The following is a 23,392-nucleotide window of genomic DNA, read 5'->3' on the forward strand; positions in this document are numbered from 1 at the left end:
CTCAACTTGGTTGGATTTACTTACTTTGTGAGGAGATAGCTTCTTTAATACTTCTCATTTCCCTTGGTAGCTTGATTCTCTCTACAAACTTTAAATAACAACCACAAACATAAGACTTAAATCAAACATCATAAAACTCTCATGAGGGACATAGTCAGAATTTGTAGTAACTGGGTCAAAACATCAGCTACAAACCAAAGTCTTAAATCTTATAATTTAAACTTTTCAAACAATTTCTACTCAACTTAATAAAATTCAACTTATAAACCCATGAGAATTTGTCAAATCTAACTCCAACTATCAAGCAATTAACCAATATATCAAAATTAAATAATATCCTTAAATCTTTACAATTTAGGGTTTTATCAACTATTTAAACTCATTCAAAATTAACTCAATAACTAATTAAAATTTATTAAACTCAACTTAAAACAACAACTAATTAATCCATACTTCAACATAAACAACATTAAATCAAAACTCACATCAAAATTTAGGAATTTAATATTTCAATTCCAAACTCATTTATTAAACTCAACAAAAACTCATAACTCATAATTTTTCATCAACTAAGAAAATTAAAAGAAAATATTTTTAAGAAAAAAAATGAGCATCATCTTACCTTGTAACCTCCAAATGAGTATCATTTCTTAAGTAATCCAACTAAATGACAAAGAAAGTATGAGAGAAAATTAGAGGAAATGAAGAAAAGAGAAAGGTGAAAAATTGTTAATTAATACAAATTTTTGTGGGATCAAAATTATCAATACTATAAAATATAAAGTTATTATTATTATTTTTTTTTTTTTTTTTTTTAGTTTGAGTGGATTCAATTGAACTCATATTTTATATACTAACTACGTCTTTGGGCAAGATAGAAAGAGAAACACTATGACTTTAGAGTCGATTATTAAATGTTTTTAATCCAATTATTTTTTATGACTTTAGAATAAGTTATTAGTCGAACTAGAACAGTACATTAGGACTTCCATGGCACTAGAAAACAAAGTTTTTAGGTGGAGAAAAATGCATAAAAGACAAGAACCGCTGGACTTGGGTTGCTCAAACCAATAATTAATAATTAATTGAATAAGTGTAAATCAGATCACAGAAAAGTTGGTTCAACCATTTAGGTTGATCGATTCAATATAATAACACTGCAGAGTAGTAACATGAGCTTACTTTCCACCATTGTTACCGACAATCCATTTTCCTACCTGGAACAAAGATTAGGTGAAGTTCAATATTAAATGTCTATAGATGCTTTCCCTTGGCACCAAATACACAAATAGTATACGGGGCGAAAAGACAATCCCAGAAGCATAATCGAACAAACTACAGTCCAAACAATAACTGATCATTCTTCCTGTATCAAAATTCCTCCCAAGTCTAATTGCCAAATATCATTAAACCATTAAATTCAAATAAAATCAAGCCATTGCGTATCTCCGATTCAAACAGCTCTCAGCTCAGGAAGTTCCAGGCAAACGATTGCTAGAAGTACTACTGAAAAAAAGAGATTGTTTTCTGAAACATTTTTTCAGATAACAAATTTCACTCATCAATATCAATTCAATCATAAGAGGGAAATTATCCATTAAGTAAATACACATTTGATACACTATATATATATATATATATATAAAAGGGATGACTTCTTCAACTTCAATGCTCTATGCTCGGCTAGGACAATAACACTCTCATCTTATGAAAGTCCCCTTCAAGGACATAACGATTAAATTTAAAAATGCCATCTTTTTCATCAACACAAACGCATTACATGTACATGAGCTAGCTATTTAACCTCAACATCTTTTCTGTACAAACAAGAACTAACATAAACCTACACATCCCGTCTGCATACAGGGCATGAACCATGTCTGATGAGCCACTTGTCCACACATGCCAAGTGAAATGTGTGGTGGCAATGGGGCAAGCTTCTTGCAACTTCCCCAGTTACGATATCCTGCCACAAAAAGTTATCAATATCATTAACATGCCACTAGCAGAGACCAATAGAATACTACTACAATAATTGATGACTAAGTGAGGACCAGATTTTCCAACTAAAATTAATGAATATAATGTTAAAATAAAATACCTGCAAGCATATAGAGCAGCAGAGATTCGGTGTTGCCTTGATTTCATCCTTGATCACATGACAAGGTAAGTTCTTCAATGACTCTCCTGACAAACCTTTGGATACAGCTTTGCCATAGGCATCAGTTACATCGTAGTTTATGCTAGCAATACTTACCTGCTCATTCCAATGCATATTGATTAATAAAACAAATCTCCAAAATAAATATCAATTCATAATTAAATTCTTTGACTGGTAATTGCTGCACAAAATTTAAAATTTTTAAATCAGGAGTATAATGACATAAAACAGCCATACAACATATATTTATTTATGTTCCATCTTAGGCATCAACGATTATTTCTAGGAAATACCACATAGATATCACATTAGCCATACCACAAGTTAATGGTTTTATGCCAAACCTGAATTTTCTCTCTCATCAATCTTTGCAATTAATTTTATTTTTTAGTAACATGTATGCATTGGTTTGTAATACAAATAATGTGTACCACTGTTAACAGCGTTGACTTTCTCTTGTTCCTAACATTTGACAAAGGACATCCCTCCACATATTCATACAAAATTCTTCACAGCAGTATTTTAGATGCTTATGATTTTCCATAAATTTGATACTACTGAGGATTTATGTTTGTCAGATAATGTAAATTGATAAATAAATACTCCTGAAAGAAATTAAAAATGAAAATAAACTTGCTAGAATCTGTGGTTATCAATTTTATTTCAATTTGTCATAAATACCTAAAGGCTAATCTCAATAGGTAGATATAAAGCAACACTGTCGACTAAAATTCAAATATTAGTGAAAAATACCTTAAAAATTTTAAGATGCACATCACAAAAAAATATAAAATAAATATGTACCTGCCAGTGGTAAGCAGCTAACATTGCTGGGGTAAATTGTTCCTCGAAAAACCTCCCACGAAGAAGCTCCTCTATAAAGTCCGCCTAGACCCAACGTGCATATGATTAGTCCATCACTAAACATTAAGACAACAGTTCCTTCCCCAGACTGATACAAGATAAAATAATGGAAAGATTTTGGAAGTCTATTATGTGGTTTTCAACAAAAATGCAGCAGTTTTCTACTCACGATCGAAACTAAAACATCAGACGGGCAAATCATGATCTGCTTAATTACCTTTCCCCGTAAACAAAAACAAGTCCAGTTATGGGCCTTATGGCATATAATTATGATTGGTGCACAAACAACATTTAACCCATGCAAACACAAAAATTTTGATTAATTGATCTAGTAACTTACCATAGATGACTCGCCCCGAGAACCAGAGCGTTCCAAACACCAGTAAGCACGAGAAGCCTCCAAAACCTCTACAGATAGGACAGCCCCAGCAATGGCACCGAGTCCAGCTCCTCGTAGCACACCACAATCAGAAGCCCTACCAGCAAAAGCACCCGTAATTGCTCCTGTAAAAGCTCCAGCTGCGAGTAAATACACAAACATATATCAGCATATCGTCAAAATACACCCACCGAATCGAAACTTTCTAACCCATCAAAGTTCCATTCTATAGCAACCCTCAAAATTCATCAAAACTCCCGTATCTGAAACTGAAACATTACCCACCCACCCCCCAACCCAAAAAATAAAAACCGTCATCTAACTCAAGTTTGAAAATTGAACCCGAAAATCATTTTATTTCTTTTACGACCCAGAAACAAAGCAAGCCTAAAAATCTCGGATTTTGTACGACTGATAAATTTGCAACGAATCATTTGAAAAGCAAAGTGTAACACGTAACTGCAAGAAATAAAGATATAATTTCATCAATGATACCTAGAGCAAAGAGGCCTGTGAGAGTGCCAGAAATAGCGCCAGCGATGAATTTGGGAATAGAGTGAAAAGGGGCGGAGGCTTGGAATTCGACATCCTCCATGAGCGGCGGAGGTGGAGACGGCGGCACAGAAGCGGAAGACGCGTATTAGTGGTGGTGACAGGCAAAGTCGGGAGGGATCACGTCCATAAAGACATTAAAAAAACATGTCGGGCATCAAAGCGAAAGAGGAGGATAGACGTTAGATGAATATTAGGGTCAGTTTCGGGATGAGGAAAAAAGTAGGACGGTCAAGAGAAAAAGGGGTTCTGCCTTTTCTTTTGTTATAGAAAGAGTGAAAGAAAGGAAGGAAGGAAGGAAGGAAGAAGAAGGCGACAGGTGGCCGAAGAGAAAGGAGGATGATTTAATTTAGGTTAGGGCTTAAGTAAGGAAGATTGATATGATTACATAGGATTTTATAGTTATATTTTAATAAAATCCGTTGGATTTTGTGAGAATTGCCAACTAAGATGAAGGTGAGTTGTTGGATCGCGTAATTTCAATCCACGTTTGAAGAAAATGAATCAATATCATTCTTTACAACACAAGGGTGGTTGTTGTTTGTGTTTGTGTTTATGTCCATCTTCTAGTAACCAATTTGTCGTTTTCTTTGTGTATAATTTTTTATTATTTATGCAACAACATGTGCATTCTATGATGGTCAAAATCTGAAGAGAAGAGAAGAGATACCTTTCATGCCTTTTCTAGGTTGTCAGAACTTGTTTTGCTTTTAAGTTTTATTTTAATGGCTTATGTACCACCATCCAGAAGGCCTGCACAAACCCTAAATTTGGGGATATATTCAAGAGCAGACAGTATAGAACTTCATAAAAAGAGGGAGATATGAGGTTTGCAAAAGCAAATTTCGCCTGCTTTTATTACAATAATTTCTGCTCTTCACAAGCTGCCATTGAAGCTTATCAAGATTATGTACAGTTATTGTTAGGCAACTCACAAGGTCTTCAAGAATAAAGGATGCTCTTGATATCATGATTTTGTTCCTCAAGGAATGAGAAGAATAATTGCACTGTACACTGAAGAGGAAAACTTGTTTACGAGGAGGATTGTTGGTGTACTGTTCCCCAAATCATTCTTCCCCACTTAAAACCTGGCAATACAACTTGCCCACTTCTAAGGGCCAATGCAGAGAATGAAGCAGCTCCACGTCTACTTGAAATTGCCAAGGGTCCTATAAGAGACACCAAAATCATGCCAAATCTTGTCCACATTCACCAGTAACTGTTGCTTCAAATGACGAAGGAAAGAATCTTGGTCAAAACACCAAAATTGCTAGTTCTTTTGAATCCTTGGAACAGCTTAGAGCTGAATTCAGATAACCATTCTCTTGGTAACCCTGAGCTATGATCCGGTAAATGACAGCATTGGGCAGGATACCCATCTTTATCATATCTGCATGCAGCATCATTACATCAAGCATATGCTTGGCCTGAAAATGACCCCGTAACATGACAGTATAAGCAATCGCATCTGGGCTAAAACCATCTTTTCTCATATCTGAGAAGAACTTACTGGCTCTTAAGATTCTCCCATCTTTGCACAAAGCTTGAATAAGTGATGTATACATCACACGATTAGGAGAACTATAGCAGCCTTCTCTTTTATCAGTGTTCTCCAAAAGCAACTTGATTGCATCAGAAATCCTTCCGCTTTTACATAGACCATCAATCAAGCAACTAATTGTGAAAACATTGGGAGTGAGTCTGGCTTCTAACATCTCCTTATGCAGCTGGAGAGCTCCTTTTAAGTTACCATGTTTGCAAAAACCATCAATCAAAGCTGTATAAGCAACAACATCGGGCACAAGGCTTTTAATTAGCATTTCTGAGTACAAACCCATGGCAGCCTCCATGTTTCCCACCTTACAATGACCATCAATCAAAGTGGAAAAGGTTATGAGGTTGGGTTCGACACCCCTGTCAGTCATTTGACAACACACATCCAAAGCCTTCTTCATGTTGCCTTCTTTACAGTATCCATCAATAAGTGAATTGTATGTCACAGCATTCATAACAACTCCCTCTTTATTCATTTCTTGAAATAAGCCATCTGCTTCTTCCACTTGACCCACACCACAGAGACCCTTAATAAGTATACTGTAAGTGAATACATCTGGCAAGATTTGAAACTTTTTCATCTCAGACAAAAAACCCATTGCTCCATAGATATTCCCTGCCTTACAATGGCCATCAATCAAGCAATTATACACAAATATGTTAGGAACAACACCAAACTTAGCCATCCAAATGAAAAAATTTCTTGCTGCTCTCAGTTCACCCACTTTGCACAGCCCATCTATTAGGCTACCAAATGTAACAACATTTGGCAGCAAATTTTGTCCTAACATGTCTTTATACAAGTCAAGTGCTCGTTTCATGTTGGCCTGTTTGCAGTAACCATCCATTAGAGCATTGTAAGTGTACAAATTAGGAAGCACGCCAGATTCTCTCATTGACCTGAAAATACTTTCAGCCTCCATCATCTTACTCTCATTGCACAAACAACGAATAAGAATCGTGTAAATTACCACTGTGGGTTTAATCCCCTTCTCAACCATCTCATCAAACAAACAACGCGCTTTCAAAACATCACCTTCACCACAGCAGCCATCAATCAATACCCCATATGTGACAACTCCAGCAACAAAGCCACGCGACAGCATGTCCTCGTAAAGTTCCCACATGGCATCAAACCTCCCCTTCTTAACCAACACATTTAACAATGCATTACACGCCTGAATAGCAGGCAAAACTCTGATTTTGCGATAAACCCACAAAGACTCTTCAATGAAACCGATCTCGGAAAATGAAATAATCAACGTCCCGAACACATCGGGAGTGCATTTCGGGCTCCGTAAACTGTTAAGAGCATTAAAGAGCGCATAACAGACACGGTGGGGTTTGCGAGAGTTAAGGAGATTTTCAGTGAGGTATTTCATCAAACACCTAGCCTCTGAGTACAATTTAGCATTGGTTAAGACATGAATAATCGCCGCATAGGGTGCAAGATACTTGGTTGGGTTGAGCTTCTTTGAAGAGGAATTGAAAAGGTTGAGTGCTTGGTAAGGAGTTCTGGAATTCAGTATAGCATTTGTTAGATTTGAGGGCGACTCAAATGGTGATGATGAAAGTTTCGATATTGATGATGAAGAGATTGATCTTAAAGTGTGATGGATGTAGACAAGTGCTTGTTTTGGCGGGAAAATCTTCAACATTGCTATAAGTGAGATGCGTTTCTTGACCCATCTAGTCCTCACATTCCCGTCCTCAACTGCTTTTCAATAATAAGCATAAAGGGAGGGGAAACGTTTAATCACAGAAGGCCACATATAAAGAGGAATTTCTCTTTACACTATCCTTTATTTATCTCATTCTACTTTTTAACCACCAAATGAGGAAGAAAATAAGGGTGATAGTTCTGAAAATGTTTCAAGAAGACGGGAAAAAGAAGAGCGTGTTGAAGGGTTAGTTTATTTTTATAATAGAAAAACACTATAAAAAATGTTGGGTTGGCCAAAAGAAAATAGAAAAGTATTTTTAATTCTTTAGAAAATGCTTTTCTGAAAATTTTAAAAGAACAAATAGTCATCATATATCTCTCAATTTAACATTTTAAAGTCTTGCTAATTACTTGTCTTTCACTGACGACACTAAAATGTTTGTTGAAGAACCCGTTCGCCCCAATACAGCAACAGGCTCCAGAGCTCTACAACAGCACCTCTTCTCTCTACTGCAAAGCTGCAACAACATTAAAAGCCTCACCCAAATTCATACACAAATTGTCATTTGTAGCTTTTCCCATAAAAACTTCATCCTTGTAAAGCTCTTATCTTTGTACATAACATCTAGTCATCTCCTGACTGCCCACAAAGTTTTTGAAAACATCGAAAACCCAAGTACAACGGTATGGAACCAAATTATTAGAGGCCATGCTAGGAGTGAAACGCCTCAAAAATCAGTTGAATTGTACAAGCAAATGGTAGCAAAAAATGAGGCTGAGCCTGATGAGTTCACCTATTCGTTTCTTTTAAGCGCTTGTGCGAAGAAAAGTTTGTTTAGAGAGGGGGAACAGGTTCATGGGAGAGTGTTGGCAAATGGGTATTGCTCAAACGTGTTTGTTAAGACGAATTTGGTGAACTTGTATGCAATGAAGGGAGGGGATAGCGGCGTTGCAGAGGCACGTAAGATGTTCGATGAAATGTCCGAAAGAAATGTTGTGACCTGGAATTCGTTGCTTAAGGCGCATCTGAAGTGCGGAGATATTGATGGTGCGCGGAGAGTTTTTGATGAGATGCCTCAGAGGAATGTTGTTTCATGGACGACTATGATTTCGTGGTGTGCTCATAATGGTTTGTGTAAGCAAGCTTTGTCTTTGTTTAATGAGATGGGGAGAGCCCGTGTGGGACTAGACCAGGTGGCTTTGGTTGCAGCTTTATCGGCTTGTGCTGAACTCGGGAACTTGAAGTTGGGAAGGTGGATACATGTTTATATTGAGGAGAATTTTTTTGTTGGAAGAGAGACACTTTTAGTTTCTTTGAACAATGCACTTATACATATGTATGCTAGTTGTGGTGAGATTCACGAAGCTTATGAAGTGTTTAGAAAGATGCGGCGGAGAAGTATTATTTCCTGGACAAGTATAATAATGGGATTTGCAAAGCACGGTTATGCTAACGAAGCTCTTTTTTTATTTGAATGGCTGCAAAATTTGGGAGCAAATGAAGTGAGACCTGACGGGACAACCTTGCTTGGGGTTCTGTGGGCTTGTAGCCATGCTGGTTCTGTTGATAAGGGGCGCCAAATTTTTGAGTGTATGACTCGAAGATGGGGGATTGAGCCAAGGATTGAGCATTATGGGTGCATGATTGACCTCTTGAGCCGTGCAGGGTTGCTGGGTGAAGCATGTAGTCTTATTTATAGTATGCCCATGAAACCAAATGATGCTGTGTGGGGTGCTCTCCTTGGTGGTTGCAGAATTCATTGCAATGCGGAGCTTGCCTCTGATGTGGCACAGAAATGGGCTATTGAACTTGATCCTGACCACGCCGCAGGTTATCTGGTACTCTTGGCTAATGTTTATGCTACTACTAAAAGGTGGCATGATGTAGCTGCTGTTAGACAGAAGATGATTGAGATGGGTGTGAGAAAGCCTCCGGGTCGAAGTCGTGTGCAAATAAATGGAGTTGTTCATGATTTTGTTGCAGGTGACTCGACCCATAAGCATGCTTCCTTAATATATAAGATGCTAGACGAGATCACCAGGCAATCTATGTGGGAAGGCTACAAGCTAGACGTATCCGAGTTATTTTCAGTTGTTGAAGAATAGGGCAGGTAGCAAAAGAATGTGGTTTTCTTCTCTTTCAAATCTGCATTCTGAAGTCTGAACTATGTGCAGGTACTCAAATTGTGAATATGGTCATTCCTGCTGAAAGCATCCGAACAGCTTTTCAAAATTTTGTCGGACATTGTTAGTTAAGTTTTTTCATCATGTTAGTAGGAGAATCCATCACTGTAGGGAAAGAAAAATGCTATCCTTACTCACTCCCTTTACTCACTTCTCTTATTCACTTTTGTTAAAATGGTATATGGTACCCGTATTGTACGTATAGTACCCGTACTATGCTGTATATTTATAAAAGTGAGTAAGAGAAATGAGTAAAGGGAGTGAGTAAGGGTAGCATTACTCGTAAGGAAAATGACTTGTGGATCAGTGTTTTAAAATCTCTAGCTAGATTTCGATGCCCCTTTTTTCTTTAGCTATCACAGAGATTTATCATGTAATCATCTATAATGCGTGTTTTTTGTGGTTACATTCAGCTCTTATAAGATAGTTCAAACACAAGCATAACATTTTTTGCCAAATCTTCAAAAGTATGTAAACTTATTTAAATTAATAGGCAGAAATGCTTAAATCAACTCCTGAGTAGCCGAGCAATTTGATAGAGACTCTTGGGTGTATTATTCAAGATGTTTTAAGTTCAAATCTCTCTTTAGTTGCTAATAAGAATGGTCACTGAAGCTCTTATTCGGTCGGTAATTCTAAAGTCCCAGATGATTAATTGAAATACACATAATTTGGTCAAAAATAAAGCTGTTTATGATACAGTTGATTATCAAAATGTTCTTTTATCCCTCTCGCATAGTGTTTGAGCATAGATTTTTTCTTCAAGATGAGTCGGCACTATTTCCTGCAACCACAAAAGATGAATACTAACGTCCAACGGGTGCACATATCCAATATTCAGGGTGTGCTTAGTTGGGGTTAACAGTCCAAAGGTGTTTTGTAAACACATTTCAACATAGACACCATATATATTTTATCTAAACTAGATTATTTATAAGCCGTTAACTCAAAAGTGATTCAAGGAAAAGCTACATTTATCATAAACTAAGCCTAAAACAGCCATTAAAAACTCTCAATAAATTGGTATAATTTTACTAAAAGTATAGCCAATGGGAAAATAAAAACGATTATATTAAAAAAATTTAGTTCGTTGGTGTAGGAGTTAGATTTTGTTTGAATATTTGGGGGGCTAAGGTAATTTGGGAGAGAACTCAAACTCAAAGTGAAGCCCAAATTCAAAGAGAAGTGGAACATGGATGTTAAATTTAAAAGAGATACAAGGTGTAGAGGAATTAAGTGAGGTGGCAATATCAAAACGTAAGAACTTTTCGCTAAGGCAAGCGTGCTACTGCCATATAATTAGGAAGAAACACGTAAATTATAGATACCGTAAGGTCCGTTTGGATGGGGTAATATTAGATCACTGAGATAATATTTTTTAAATTAAGCAGATGATTATGTTTAATTGATTTGTCAAAAATTATTCAGATGTGGTTATATTAGATAACTGAGGCAATAATTTTTTAATGGAACAGATGACTATGTTTGGTTGATTTGTAAAAAATTATTCCCAGATTCAAATAAAACAAACAATGGCATTTGGGGGGTAAGTTGCTAGGAATATTAATACCTTTGTGGGGGTGGGGGGAGGTAATCCAATTTTGTGTCCTATGTTGCTCCTAAACAGTTAAGCATTTGATTCAAATTAGCCTTATATTTGTTAAGATTTACAAAACACCAAATCAACTCATACAGACCCTTTTGTCCTCACTTTTTAAATTTTCCAGACAACATTGCCCTTGTTATTGTCATTATTTATAAAAATGCCACGAAATGTTGTTGTACCCTGAACCAACCACCATCGCCAGCCGTCGTTGACTGTCAAAAGTCACCATAATGGCGTACGACCGACCAAATATGGCTGACCGTGCACTGATAAGGCCTAGAAACGACCAGATCTAGCTGTTTTAGAGCCAAAGATCTGGCCATGAACCATTTCATAGTTAGATCTATGGCCGTTTCATGGCCACATCTTTGGCTGTGAAACGGCCAGATTTGTGGCACTGTCAGTGGTCGCCAGCGGTGGTGGTTGGCTACCTGCAATGGCTTGGAGTTGGTAAGGGTGTTTTTGTTAAGTTTAAAACATTTTGGGTTGCTATGGTGTTTTTGCTAAATCTAAAAAGTAGGGGGTTAACAAAAATTATTCAAAAAATAATAATAAAAAATATTATTATAGTAATATTTTAAAAGGAGAGCAATTTAGTAATTTATATAACATACCCATCTATTTATCCTCCCAACCAAACATATTATTCACCAATTTATTCGAACTAACCAAACATATTTTCTAAACACTCTCAGTAATCTTCAAAATGATTTTTTTTCCGTTAATATAATATCTCCTATAATAAAACATTATATGATCCAAACGTCCCTTTATAGAAAACTTTATTATTTTCAATGTGTGTTTTCTCTCACGCCAGAAAATCTATATGAAGATTTATGAATTGAATCTTCAATTCGGGAAAAGTGAGAAAATTAAGACAAAAAGAATTTTGGTATTTTAATGGAAGCAATAGGATAATTATAGATTTTGTAGAAGAAGGTTCTTATTCATATTATTTTCTATTTTATTTTAAAAAAGAGATGGGGAACAGGTTGGACCCATGAAAATATAACATTATTGTGGTCAACCAAATTATGAATTGTAACATTTTTCAACTGTTGTAATTATACAAGCATGTATGTCTAGGAGCAGGCAAGTCCTGTCCTGGGGTAGTCTGTTGAGTTGTACAAATCAAATGTTTTAGGAATATGATCAAATGTTTTAGGAATAGGATCTTTAGAATAGGAAATTAGATCATTCCCTTTCCTAGTTTAGATTATTTCATTTCCTTATATGGACAGTTGAATGTGTATATATTATTGTATTTTGTTCACAATCAATACTAAGAAAATTCTTCTGATTTCACATGGTATTAGAGCTAAGAAATTAGAAACCTTAGGAAAAAATTTATTTTCTTTTTCCGGCAAAGTTCAGGCTATCTCCTTTTGATGTTGAATCACTCTTCTAACCACACCAGCCTGTTCGTCTTCTCCTCGCTGGCAAAACCTGAAAATTTCATCACCAGTCGCAGTCGCACGCGTCTCCACACGTCAGTCTTCTTTTCGACAGCTTCTTCTCCGATCTCCTTCTCCGATGAGTGTGAGGTCTCACCGTCGGCACTTGTGCACTCAGACACCATCGGCGAGCACACCCACCACCATCCGACCTGCATTGTCATCATTGGTGCCGGAAATAGCCCACAACCGCCAAAATATTCTCTTTTTTTCGATCTGGCCAAAATCAGTTTTGTTTGTCAGCCTAGATTGGTTCAATCTCTCCCACAAGACAATCATGCTCCCTGAAGGATCCAACACCAAATCAGGTTATATTTCTTTTTTATCTTTTCCTCCGATCACAACTGAAAAATTAATAGGCAGCTCCAATTATTCTTCATGGATTGCCTCTGATGAACTATGGTGTATGGGACATGGTCTGGAGGATCACTTGACCACTAAGGCTAAAGATGTCATGGATGATAAAACTACCTAGGTAAAGACAGATGCCTTGGTATGTGGTTTATTATGGCAGTCTATTGACCCTCACCTTCATTCTACTTATAAAATATATCGAACCTGTTTTGATGTATGGTGACAAGTCAAATTACTTTATACTAATGATATCCAGAGACTCTATTATGTTGTGTCCAATTTGGTTAATCTCAAATAGCAAGATATAGGCATGTCTGACTTTATTGGCAGGATGGCCTCTCTCAAGGCAGAATTTAATTTGTTATTACCCGCTGGCAAGTCTGCAGTAGAAGATCTGACACAATGAGACAAATTCTTTATGGTTCTTACTCTTACCGCTATCAGTCCTGCTCTCACTCTAGTACGAGATTAGATTCTAGCAAGTGCTATTGTGCCTTCTCTTGATGAAGTTTTTGCTCAATTACTTCGAGTCTCCTCCCCTGGTGTTGTGGTTGGATTTTCCCCAATTGATTCTTTTGTCCTGGCCTCTCAATCTCAAACTTTTGTTAAAGGAGAACAGGGGGATCGTAGTGGCAAGGGAGGTTGACCCAAGTGTAGTTATTGTCATAGGTGGGGACATATCCGAGAGAAATGCTACAAATTACATGGGCATCCTCCTCGAGTTGCCAATGTCGCATCTCTTGATCATCATTCTGAATCTTCTGAAGAATCAAGTCTGCCATCCTTGACTCTTATAGGTGTTGATTATGACAAATATCTCAAGTTCTAGGCAAATAAGCAGTCTTCTTCATCTATTGCTTCCATCGCTCAATCGGGTAAATCAGTTGCATGCCTCACTCAGTCGTCTCCTCTAGGGTCTTGGTTCTTGATTCTGGTGCATCAAATCATATCTCTGGTAACCCCCGTTTGCTTTCTCATCTTATTAATACTACCTCTTTGTCTCCTGTTACCTTAGCCAATGAGACCAAAGCAGTTGTTAAAGCAGTAGGTCGGGCACAACCACTCTCCTCCGTGACTTTAGATTATGTCTGTATATTTGCCATTGCCCTTTTAACCTTCTATCTGTCAGTAAACTCACCACTCTTTAAATTGTTCTATCACTTTTAGTAGTGATTCTGTTGTTATATGGGACCGCAACATGGGACAAATGATTGGCGCAGAACATGAGTCACAGGGTCTCTATCATCTCAAGTTACCTTCTGCTCGCATTGCATGCACTGTCTCCGAGTCTCCTCTTCTCCTTCATAATTGTTTGGGTCATCCTAGTTTAGCAAAGTTTTAGAAGATAGGTTCCATCTGCTTTATCGTCTTTAAATTGTGAGTCCTATTAACTTGGAAAACATACTCGTAGTATGTTTCCAAAGCGTGTCAATAAATGGGCTATGTCCCCTTTTGAGTTAGTTCATTCTGATGTCTAGGGTCCTTGTCGAGTCTCATCCATTTTAGGGTTTCAGTATTTTGTTATGTTTATTGACGATTATTCTCATTGCACTTTGTTATTTTTAATGAAAAGTCGTTCCGAATTATTTTCTATCTTTGAATCCTTTTGTGCTGAAATTAAGACACAATTTAATACTGTTATTCATGTGTTTCAGAGTGATAATGCTCGTGAATATTTTTCTGCTCCCTTTACCAAATTCATGTCATCTCAGGGAATTCTCCATCAATCCTCTTGTGTATATACTCCACAACAAAATGGAGTTATTGAGTGTAAGAATAGACATTTGATTGAAACTTCTCGAACCCTGCTTTTACACAATCAAGTTCCTTTTTGGTTCTGGGCAGACATTGTGTTAATTGCCTATTTCTTGATTAATATGATGCCTTCTTCTGTCCTACAAAACCAGGTCCCTCATTCTATTTTGTTCCCTGATCAACCGTTACACTCTCTTCCTCCACGTATCTTTGGTTGCACATGTTTTGTCCATATCCTTTCCTTAGGTACCAACAAACTGGCTGCCAAATCTATCAAGTGTATTTTCCTAGGATACTCAAGAATTCAAAAGGGTTATAAATGTTATTCTCCATCCACTCATCAATACTTTCTATCCGTTGACGTTACCTTTTTTGAGTCTTCTTCTTTCTTTTCTACATCAGACAGTGATTCTATCACCGCTGTCGTTCCTATACCCTACATTGAGTCTACTTATGATCATCCTGTGGAGTCTGTTACTATTCCTCCAAGTCCTACCCCTATAGGCGAGTCTCCTCCTCTAGGTGATGTTATTGTTCCGAGTACGACTACTGACACTGTTTTTGATGATGTTCCTAAGGCTCTTGTTCTTAATCCTCCTACGTCAGATTCCTCTCCTGTTGCAGCCCTACCTCTTGAAGACCAATTTCCCATTACAATTCGTAAAGGTATGCGGTCCACTAGCAACCCTCATCCGATCTATAATTTTCTTAGTTATCACTGTTTATCTCCATCATATTATGATTTTGTGTCAACCATTTCTTCTGTCTCTGTTCCTTCTAATGTTCGTGAGGCATTGACTGATCCCGGCTGGCGTCAAGCTATTGTTGAAGAGATGACTGCTTTACATCATAATAATACTTGGGAATTAGTTCCTTTGCCTCCCGGCCAATCGTCTGTTGGTTGTCGTTGGACTTATACTGTCAAGGTTGGCCCAGATGGTCAGGTTGATCAACTGAAGGCATGGTTGGTTGCAAAAGGGTATACTCAGACTTATGGGTTGGATTATTATGAGACATTTTCTCTTATGCCTAAGATGTCTTCTGTCCGCTTGTTTTTATCCATGACTGCTCTCCGCCACTGGCCTCTGTACCAATTAGACATTAAGAATACATTTCTTCATGGTGAGCTTCAAGAAGAAATTTATATGGAGCAACCGCCTGGCTTTGTTGCTCATGAGGAATCTGCCTTGGTATGTAAACTTTGTTGCTCTCTGTATGGTTTAAAACAGTCCCCCTGTGCCTGGTTTGGACGATTCAGTAATGTCATTCAAGAGTTTGAGATGATTCGGCGTGAGTCTGATCATTCTATTTTCTATAAACATAACTCATCAGGGCAATGCATATATTTGGTTGTCTATGTCTATGTCGATGATATTGTTATTATAGGAAGTGATCAGGATGGCATTAAACAGTTGAAGACACACTTATTCCACCACTTTCAGACCAAAGATTTAGGATTACTTATATACTTCCTTGGTATTGAAGTGGCTCAATCTAGCTCATGTATTGTTATTTCTCAAAGGAAATATGCACTAGATATTTTGGAAGAAACAAGGATGTTAGACTGTAGACCGATAGACTCTCCTATGGATCCTAATTCAAAGCTCTCACCTGGACAGGGGAAGCCTCTTGCAGATGCTTGGAAATACCAAAGACTGGTTGGTAAACTTAACTATCTCACCATTACACGACCTGATATTTCCTTCTCGGTCAGTGTTGTTAGTCAGTTTCTACAGTCTCCTTGTGACAGTCATTGGGATGCAATTATTCGGATTTTAAAATATATCAAAGGTACACCAGGCAAAGGTTTATTATATGAAAACAAGGGACATACACATATTGTCGGATATTCTGATGTTGACTGGGTAGGTTCTCCATCTGATAGACATTCCACTTCAAGTTTTTGTATTCTTGTGAGAGGAAACCTTGTGTCTTGGAAAAGTAAGAAGCAAGATGTCGTTGCCAAATCGAGTGCAAAGGCAGAATACCATGCAATGGCTCTAGCAACTTCTAAGCTCATTTGGTTGAAGCAACTAATCCAAGAATTGATGTTTACAGAAGTAGTGAAGATGAAGTTGCTTTGTGATAATCAAGCCGCTCTCCATATTGCCTCCAACCCGGTGTTTCACAAGAGGACTAAGCATATAGAAATTGACTGTTATTTTATCAAAAAGAAAATCTTATCTGGTTGTATTACCACTGGTCATGTCAGCTCAAATGATCAGCTAGCAGATATCCTCACTAAATCACTTAGGGGTCCTCGTATTGACTTTATTTGTAACAAGCTTGGTGCATATGATTTATATACCCCAGCTTGAGGGTGAGTGTTGAGTTGTACAAATCAGTTGAGTTGTACAAATCAAATGCTTTAGGAATAGGATCAAATGTTTCAGGAATAGGATCTTTAAAATAGGAAATTAGATCATTCTCTTTCCTAGTTTAGATTATTTCATTTCCTTATATGGACTGTTGAATGTGTATATATTGTTGTATTTTGTTCACAATCAATATTAAGAAAATTCTTCTGATTTCACATAGTCGAATGGTTTGATAGAGACTCTTGGGTGTATTGCTCAAAAGGTTCTGAGGTCGAGTCCTCTCTCTGTTGCTACTAAGGATAGCTACTATAGCTCTTATCTAGTTGGTAATGCTAGGATCCCGAGAGATTAGTTAAGGTACGCATAAACTAGATGGACAAATTATGTTTATTGTTAATGTATTCTATTACTTGATAAAAGGAAGGCATGGCATTGTGATGAAAACCAATTAGTAAGATAAGTTTAGATTAGGGAGAAGGAGACGTGCAGAGATAGGGTCTGGGAATTAAGAGAAAACAAAACCCTAATGGTTACTACATTACTTGTACTGTACATCAACGCAACGAATTATTCCTAGTTTAATCCCCCACCCCACCCCACCCCTTCTATTTTACTTGTTGCCTTTCCCTTTTTCTTTCTTCTAATTCAGCTACCCCATTTCCACAAACAAACAGCCTCTCTTTTAATGAACTGTAATTCAAAAAATAATTTAACACCGTGTTACTTTTTCACGCGAAACTTTACATACGTGTAAGGATTCATGAAACCCACCCAGCAAGCAACCTCATTTTTTTTTTTTTTTAAATTAATAAAAAAATCGAAAATACTTAATCTTAAATACCAATCAAATTGGCGCCTCCGTTAACAACTTCACTCAATTTCTACCCATCCTTTTTCAACATGGCTCTACCTGGAGACAGATCCGAAATCGCCTTCTTCGACGTCGAAACCACCGTCCCCACCCGACCTGGCCAGGGCTTCTCCATTCTCGAATTCGGAGCCATCCTCGTATGTCCCAAGAAACTCGACGAGCTCCATAGCTACTCCACTCTCGTCCGACCCGCCGACCCCTCGCTCATTTCTTCTCTCTCCGTCCGCTGTAACGGCATCACTCCCGACGCCGTCGTCTCCGCCCCTACCTTCGCAGAAATCGCCGATACCGTCTTCGACATCCTTCACGGTCCGTTTAAAGTTCTTGCCTTTGTTTTTTGAAGTTATTTAAAGTTGTGATTTTGATGTGAAATTGATTGTGTTTTCTTGTGTAGGGAGAATATGGGCGGGTCATAACATAGTGAGGTTTGATTGTGCGAGAATAAGAGAGGCGTTTGCGGAGGTCGGCCGGGCCCCTCCCGAGCCAAAGGGAACGATTGACTCCTTGGCATTGTTGACGCAGAGGTTTGGTAGGAGAGCTGGTGACATGAAGGTAATATTTACTGACCTCTCTTTCGTTTAAGTTCTTTATATTATTATAAATTCACCATTTATATCTGAATTAATGCGTGTTTTGGGACCATTTCATGTTTATCTGTGTGATTTAGTGTCCATTAAAGACTAAGCTTTTCTCCTTTTTTTTTTTTTAATAAAAAAAAAACATTTAATGTTTCCACTGTGTGTTTTTATATTATTCTATATTGTTCTGAATTAAGGTTCATGTTTTTGTTGTCATTGGACTATACTTTTCATGAGACACGTGTTTGGTATGAAGGAAAAGAGAGGCGAAGGGAAGGGGTTCATGCTTGGGGGATAGAAAGTGAGATGGAAGAAGGTTATAACTTTTAATTGTCTGGTTTCCCTCGGAGATGTTAAACATGTGTTGATTTCATCATTACGCCCTTATATATAAGAAGGGTTAAATTCTCACATGTTGTGTATAGGAGAAATGGTTTCTCCTCTTTCCTCTTGTTCACCTCTCTGTTCCCTCCTTTATTTGCTCTTGTGCAACTAAGTCTTAATGTACTTTTTTGTCTGTTGTCTTTTATCATATCACTATTTTATGCCTTCTGAATTCCAAAATCCTTCTTATTAAATTTTTTTCCAAAATCATATTAAATCCTTCTTAATGTAATCCACAGAATTGTGAACCCAGAAAGTGCCCTTGTTTTTGAGAAACTTCTGAATATTGCTATTATGTTTTAGCCCTTATTTGATATCTTGCAATCAGGTTCCTAATATCTCATATATTATGTCTAAACATGAATTGATGGAAAGCTATTTTGCACTCTGTTTACAGGGTTACTCAATGGTATTATATTTTAGGTTTTTAATTACTGTTGACTTTTGGATGTTGATATGTTAAAATCTGTGCAGATGGCCACTCTAGCCACTTACTTTGGGCTTGGGCAGCAGACACATAGGTATTTTTACTGCCTCCAAGGAGTTATCTTATTTTTTCTCCCCTTCTCCTTGAGATAATAACTTTTGCTATTTTCTCTCAGGAGCTTAGATGATGTTCGGATGAATCTTGAAGTTCTCAAGCATTGCGCAACAGTCTTGTTCTTGGTAATTATTTAGTTTCTAAAGCATTGAGACTTGCTTTTTCTTGGCTGATAAGCCATTGCCAGTTTATGGTATCCTCAAATTTGAATCAGTTATGCCTCGGCTCTACTTGCCATCCAATGAGTATGACATGCTCTATTGCTGGTTCATCTTGTTCAACTGTGTTTTCACAATGATCAGAGCAATATGGCATGCAGACAAATGGATAGATAGCTTTCAGACTTTGGTGCAAGATGAAAATCCTCCACGAACTTCAATGCATTAATCTTTAATGTCTTCAAATTTTACTTTAAGCCAAGCCTCATTCTGCAAAACAGGACAATGTCACCATGCACATCTATTTTCTTTTGTTCTGACCATAACTATTTTATGTCATATTAGCTTGCAAAATCTACTGGTATCCGAATTTCCTTTTTTTAGTATCAAAGTCGGTAAGATTATTAACTATGGCATGTTTTGATTCTCTTTTTTTATATGATAGCACAAGTGTTTTTTTTTTTTTTTTTTTCTTTTATTGTGTATCTAGTCTTATTTTAAATTTACCATATAATGACTTTGAACAAGTTGTCAATGGGGTGGCTGATGGACTTGCATGGTTCATAAGATTGCTTTTGTAACAATTAAGCTAACTTTGCCATATTTGCAGGAGTCAAGCCTCCCAGACATATTCACTGTCAACAGCTGGGTTTCCCCAAATGCTACTACAAGAAGTCGTAGTAATGGTAAACCATCACCAGTGGAGACAAGCCTAAACCTTAGTACTTCCTCTTCAAGACCTAAGTCTGAAGATGCTCCAAATTTGTCTTCCCCTGTTCAAGGAACAGGGGAAGACCATCCTATATTATCTTTGGTGACTCACAGAAGAGGGGAGGAGGTCTCTGATTCAGCTGTAGCTAATCCAGAGCGAACAGATTCTTTTGATATGGGCCAACTTAGCAATCAGATGGAAACTGAATCCCTTCAGCCAGATGTCCCCATGGAAGAAAAGACGGAATTGATGTCTCCCAAGACGAATTCAGCAGCTGCTGTCTCTGAGGGTTCAAGTGGCCATGATGCATTTATTGAGCCTGATAAAGTTTCAACTTCTAACATCAGTGCCTGTCTTGTCTCACTGTTTCATGGTAGTCAAGTTCAGAGAATTAAAATATTGCACAGAGATGTCATTTTGCAGCTTCATTGTGCTCGTTTGAGTATACGATTTGGAATAAATACAAAGTTTGTTGATCATGCTGGTCGGCCACGGTTGAATTTTGTGGTTGACTTGTCTCCACGTTTATGTGAGGTTCTTGAAGCATGCGATAGTGCTGCACATAAATTAAGCATGGATTCTGGTAGTGGCTCTGAGTGGAGAACTGTTGTGACCAGAAAAAAGGGCTTCTACAGCTATCCTACAGCAAGATTACAGTAAGTCTTTCCCCTCATTGGTTTCATTCATTTTTTTCATTGGGATGAGGAAATGAATGATTGCTTCAGCTTAGGAAATACAATGAAATATTGAATTGCTGTCGGCCAGAGTGGATTATATTTTTACACATGGAACAGCATGTTCTGGAATTTAGAATAACTGATATATTTCCCTCTCTGTTTTTTTCCTTAAGTAGTGTCTTAGGTGCAAAAATTACAAATGAAAAGGAAAACAAAACNGACATATTCACTGTCAACAGATCTTTGCTGACTCACAGAAGAGGGGAGGAGGTCTCTGATTCAGCTGTAGCTAATCAAGAGGGAACAGGTTCTTTTGTTATGGACCAACTTAGCAATCAGATGGAAATTGAATCCACTCAGCCAGATGTCACCACGGAAGAAAAGACGGAATTGATGTCTCCCGAGATGAATTCAGCAGCTGCCATCTCTGAGGGTTCAAGTGGTCATAATGCATTTATAGAGCCTGATAAAGTTTCAACTCCTAACGTCAGTGCCTGTTTCGGCCTAGGGTTTCATGGTAGTCAAAGTCAGAGAATTAAAATATTGCACAGAGATGTCATTTTGCATCTTTATTGTGCTCGTTTGAGAATACGATTTGGAATAAGTAGGAGGTTTGTTGGCCATGCTGGTCGGCCACGGTTGAGTTTTGTGGTTGATGTATCTCCAATTTTATGTGAGGTTCTTGATGCATGTGATAGTGCTGCACGGAAATTGAGCATGGATTCTGGTAGTAATTCTGAGTGGCAGCCTGTTGTGACCAGAAAATATAACCATCCCACCGCAAGATTACGGTAAGTCTTCCCTTCATAGGTTTCATTCATTTGTTTTTTTATGTGACAAGGAAATGAATGATTGCTTCAGCTTAGGAAATATTGCAAAATATTAAATTTCTGTCGCCAGGAATGTATATGGTTCCGTTTGGTTCATTATTGGGTAATTTTTAAAATAATCTTTTGAAAAAAGTTAAATTGGGTAAGTATTACGGTGTAGAATTTTGAAAATTAACATCAATACCCCTATGTTTATGTATTTACTAAACACCCCTATAATAAAATATTCAAAGTTAACGAAAACACTCCCAATGCATTCAAAAATACGAACAGTCGGCCACCACCGCCAGAGGGTGGCCGGAGTTTCCTTATCGGCGTATAACCAGCTTGATCTTGCTGGTCATGCGTCGATGTGGCCTTTTCCGGCCAGATCCACCGTGGATCTGGCCGTCAATGGCCAGATCTGGCCGCATTTGGTCATCAATGACGATCAAAGATCGGCCAGAAAGGGCTAGATCGGCGTACTACCGACCAGATTCAGTCGGTAGTGCCCATTACACTAGATTCCAGCAAGCTTTTGGCAGTGGTGATCGGAATCTGGTAAATTTGGTTATTGGGGTGTTTTTGTCAATTTTTAAAATATTTTTTGGGGGTTGTTTAGTTAAATTAACAAATTTAGGGGGATTAAAGGAAATTGAATAATTTAGAAAACACTTTTGAACGTGGGTGAAATAATGTTAAACTTTTTTGGGAAAACTATTCTAGTTTTTCCAATATGTGAACCAAACGGCGCCTATAATTTTTCCTCATGGAACTGCATGCTTCTGGAATTTAGAGTACCTGATATAGTTCCCTATATGTTAATTTTCCTTAAGTAGTGTCTTAGGTGCAAAAATTACAAATGAAAAGGAAAACAAAACGCAGGCTCAAGATCTTCAAGAAACTCATTTTTCCATGTGCATTGATTCATAATTTATTTTTTATTAATCATTAACGTTTAGTTTTCTTTAAGTAGTTATTCATTTCAATGATTTTCATGATTTATTTGGGTTAATGCAACAACTAAGTGGTTCAAAAGTTTGTAATATTTTTGAAGATGAATATGTGAATTGCAGTATCATAGCCATTGTACATAGCATGACTATGACATACAAAATATAGCTAATGAAACATTGATGCTTTGCTTCAGTGTTAAATTAGTCTTTCTTCTCCATGTACTGAGGATGCACCTAATTAGATATGTCTTCCCCATGTTTTTAACAGCATACCTACTACTGTAAGTGGCGATGTTACCCAATCTGACACTGAGATATGCCAGAAAGAACCATCTGGGACTGTACAAAAGTTTGCGTTCGTCAAATTTGATGCTGCAGAGCTCGATAGCTTGTTCAAACCAGGTACCTTTGTGGATACATTCCTCTCCTTTGATCAATATGATTATCAGCAGACTGCAGGCATCCGATTAGTGGCAAAGAAGTTGATTATCCTTTTCGAGTGATGGAAGAAAATAGGTCTCGAAGATTGATACGTATGTAAATCTCCCATTACTAATAATGTCATCTTATATTATTGACATTACCATTTTCGGTTGTCCAATAATAAAAGATTTTAATAATCCTTTATTACCAATAGTAATTACTGTAGGTTATATAAATGATAATCTAAATACCATATTTTTTTTAAATATTCTAAGATTACTTAATAATCTTAATTTTGTTACAATTTTATTTATAATTAATAAGAAATTTGGACACTAATACCCTTTTCTTCTAAAAACAATTTACAACAATATTTATTGACTATTTTAACCTTATACACAAGTTTTTTAAGACATTATTACCCTTGTATTTTCATTAT

At 37.2% G+C, this 23,392-nt stretch overlaps 4 protein-coding genes across 4 annotated transcripts; 2 read left to right on the forward strand and 2 right to left on the reverse strand.

The window, feature by feature from the left end:
- Positions 1 to 1,636: 1,636 nt before the first annotated feature.
- LOC116139633 (NEP1-interacting protein-like 2) lies at positions 1,637 to 4,404 on the reverse strand. Its single transcript, XM_031425311.1, has 5 exons — positions 3,900 to 4,404; positions 3,366 to 3,544; positions 2,966 to 3,049; positions 2,102 to 2,257; positions 1,637 to 1,966 (listed from the first exon to the last, which is right to left on the reverse strand). Exons 1-5 carry the CDS (start codon positions 3,997 to 3,999, stop codon positions 1,844 to 1,846), a joined length of 642 nt encoding a protein of 213 aa, XP_031281171.1. The 5' UTR covers positions 4,000 to 4,404; the 3' UTR covers positions 1,637 to 1,843.
- Positions 4,405 to 4,808: 404 nt separating this feature from the next.
- LOC116139640 (pentatricopeptide repeat-containing protein At5g61400) lies at positions 4,809 to 7,438 on the reverse strand. Its single transcript, XM_031425317.1, has one exon. The coding sequence runs from the start codon at positions 7,166 to 7,168 to the stop codon at positions 5,210 to 5,212; it is 1,959 nt and encodes a 652-aa protein (XP_031281177.1). The 5' UTR covers positions 7,169 to 7,438; the 3' UTR covers positions 4,809 to 5,209.
- A 77-nt stretch (positions 7,439 to 7,515) lies between these two features.
- Positions 7,516 to 9,279, forward strand: LOC116139627 (pentatricopeptide repeat-containing protein At5g66520-like). The gene has a single exon (XM_031425304.1). The coding sequence runs from the start codon at positions 7,609 to 7,611 to the stop codon at positions 9,277 to 9,279; it is 1,671 nt and encodes a 556-aa protein (XP_031281164.1). The 5' UTR covers positions 7,516 to 7,608.
- Positions 9,280 to 17,614: 8,335 nt separating this feature from the next.
- Positions 17,615 to 23,124, forward strand: LOC116139644 (protein NEN1-like). Its single transcript, XM_031425321.1, has 7 exons — positions 17,615 to 18,024; positions 18,110 to 18,267; positions 19,152 to 19,198; positions 19,280 to 19,343; positions 19,987 to 20,004; positions 20,988 to 21,556; positions 22,799 to 23,124. Exons 1-7 carry the CDS (start codon positions 17,745 to 17,747, stop codon positions 23,031 to 23,033), a joined length of 1,371 nt encoding a protein of 456 aa, XP_031281181.1. The 5' UTR covers positions 17,615 to 17,744; the 3' UTR covers positions 23,034 to 23,124.
- Positions 23,125 to 23,392: the final 268 nt, after the last annotated feature.

Source organism: Pistacia vera, unplaced genomic scaffold (genome assembly GCF_008641045.1).
Source record: "Pistacia vera cultivar Batoury unplaced genomic scaffold, PisVer_v2 Contig356, whole genome shotgun sequence".
In the NCBI taxonomy this organism is placed as follows: domain Eukaryota; kingdom Viridiplantae; phylum Streptophyta; class Magnoliopsida; order Sapindales; family Anacardiaceae; genus Pistacia; species Pistacia vera.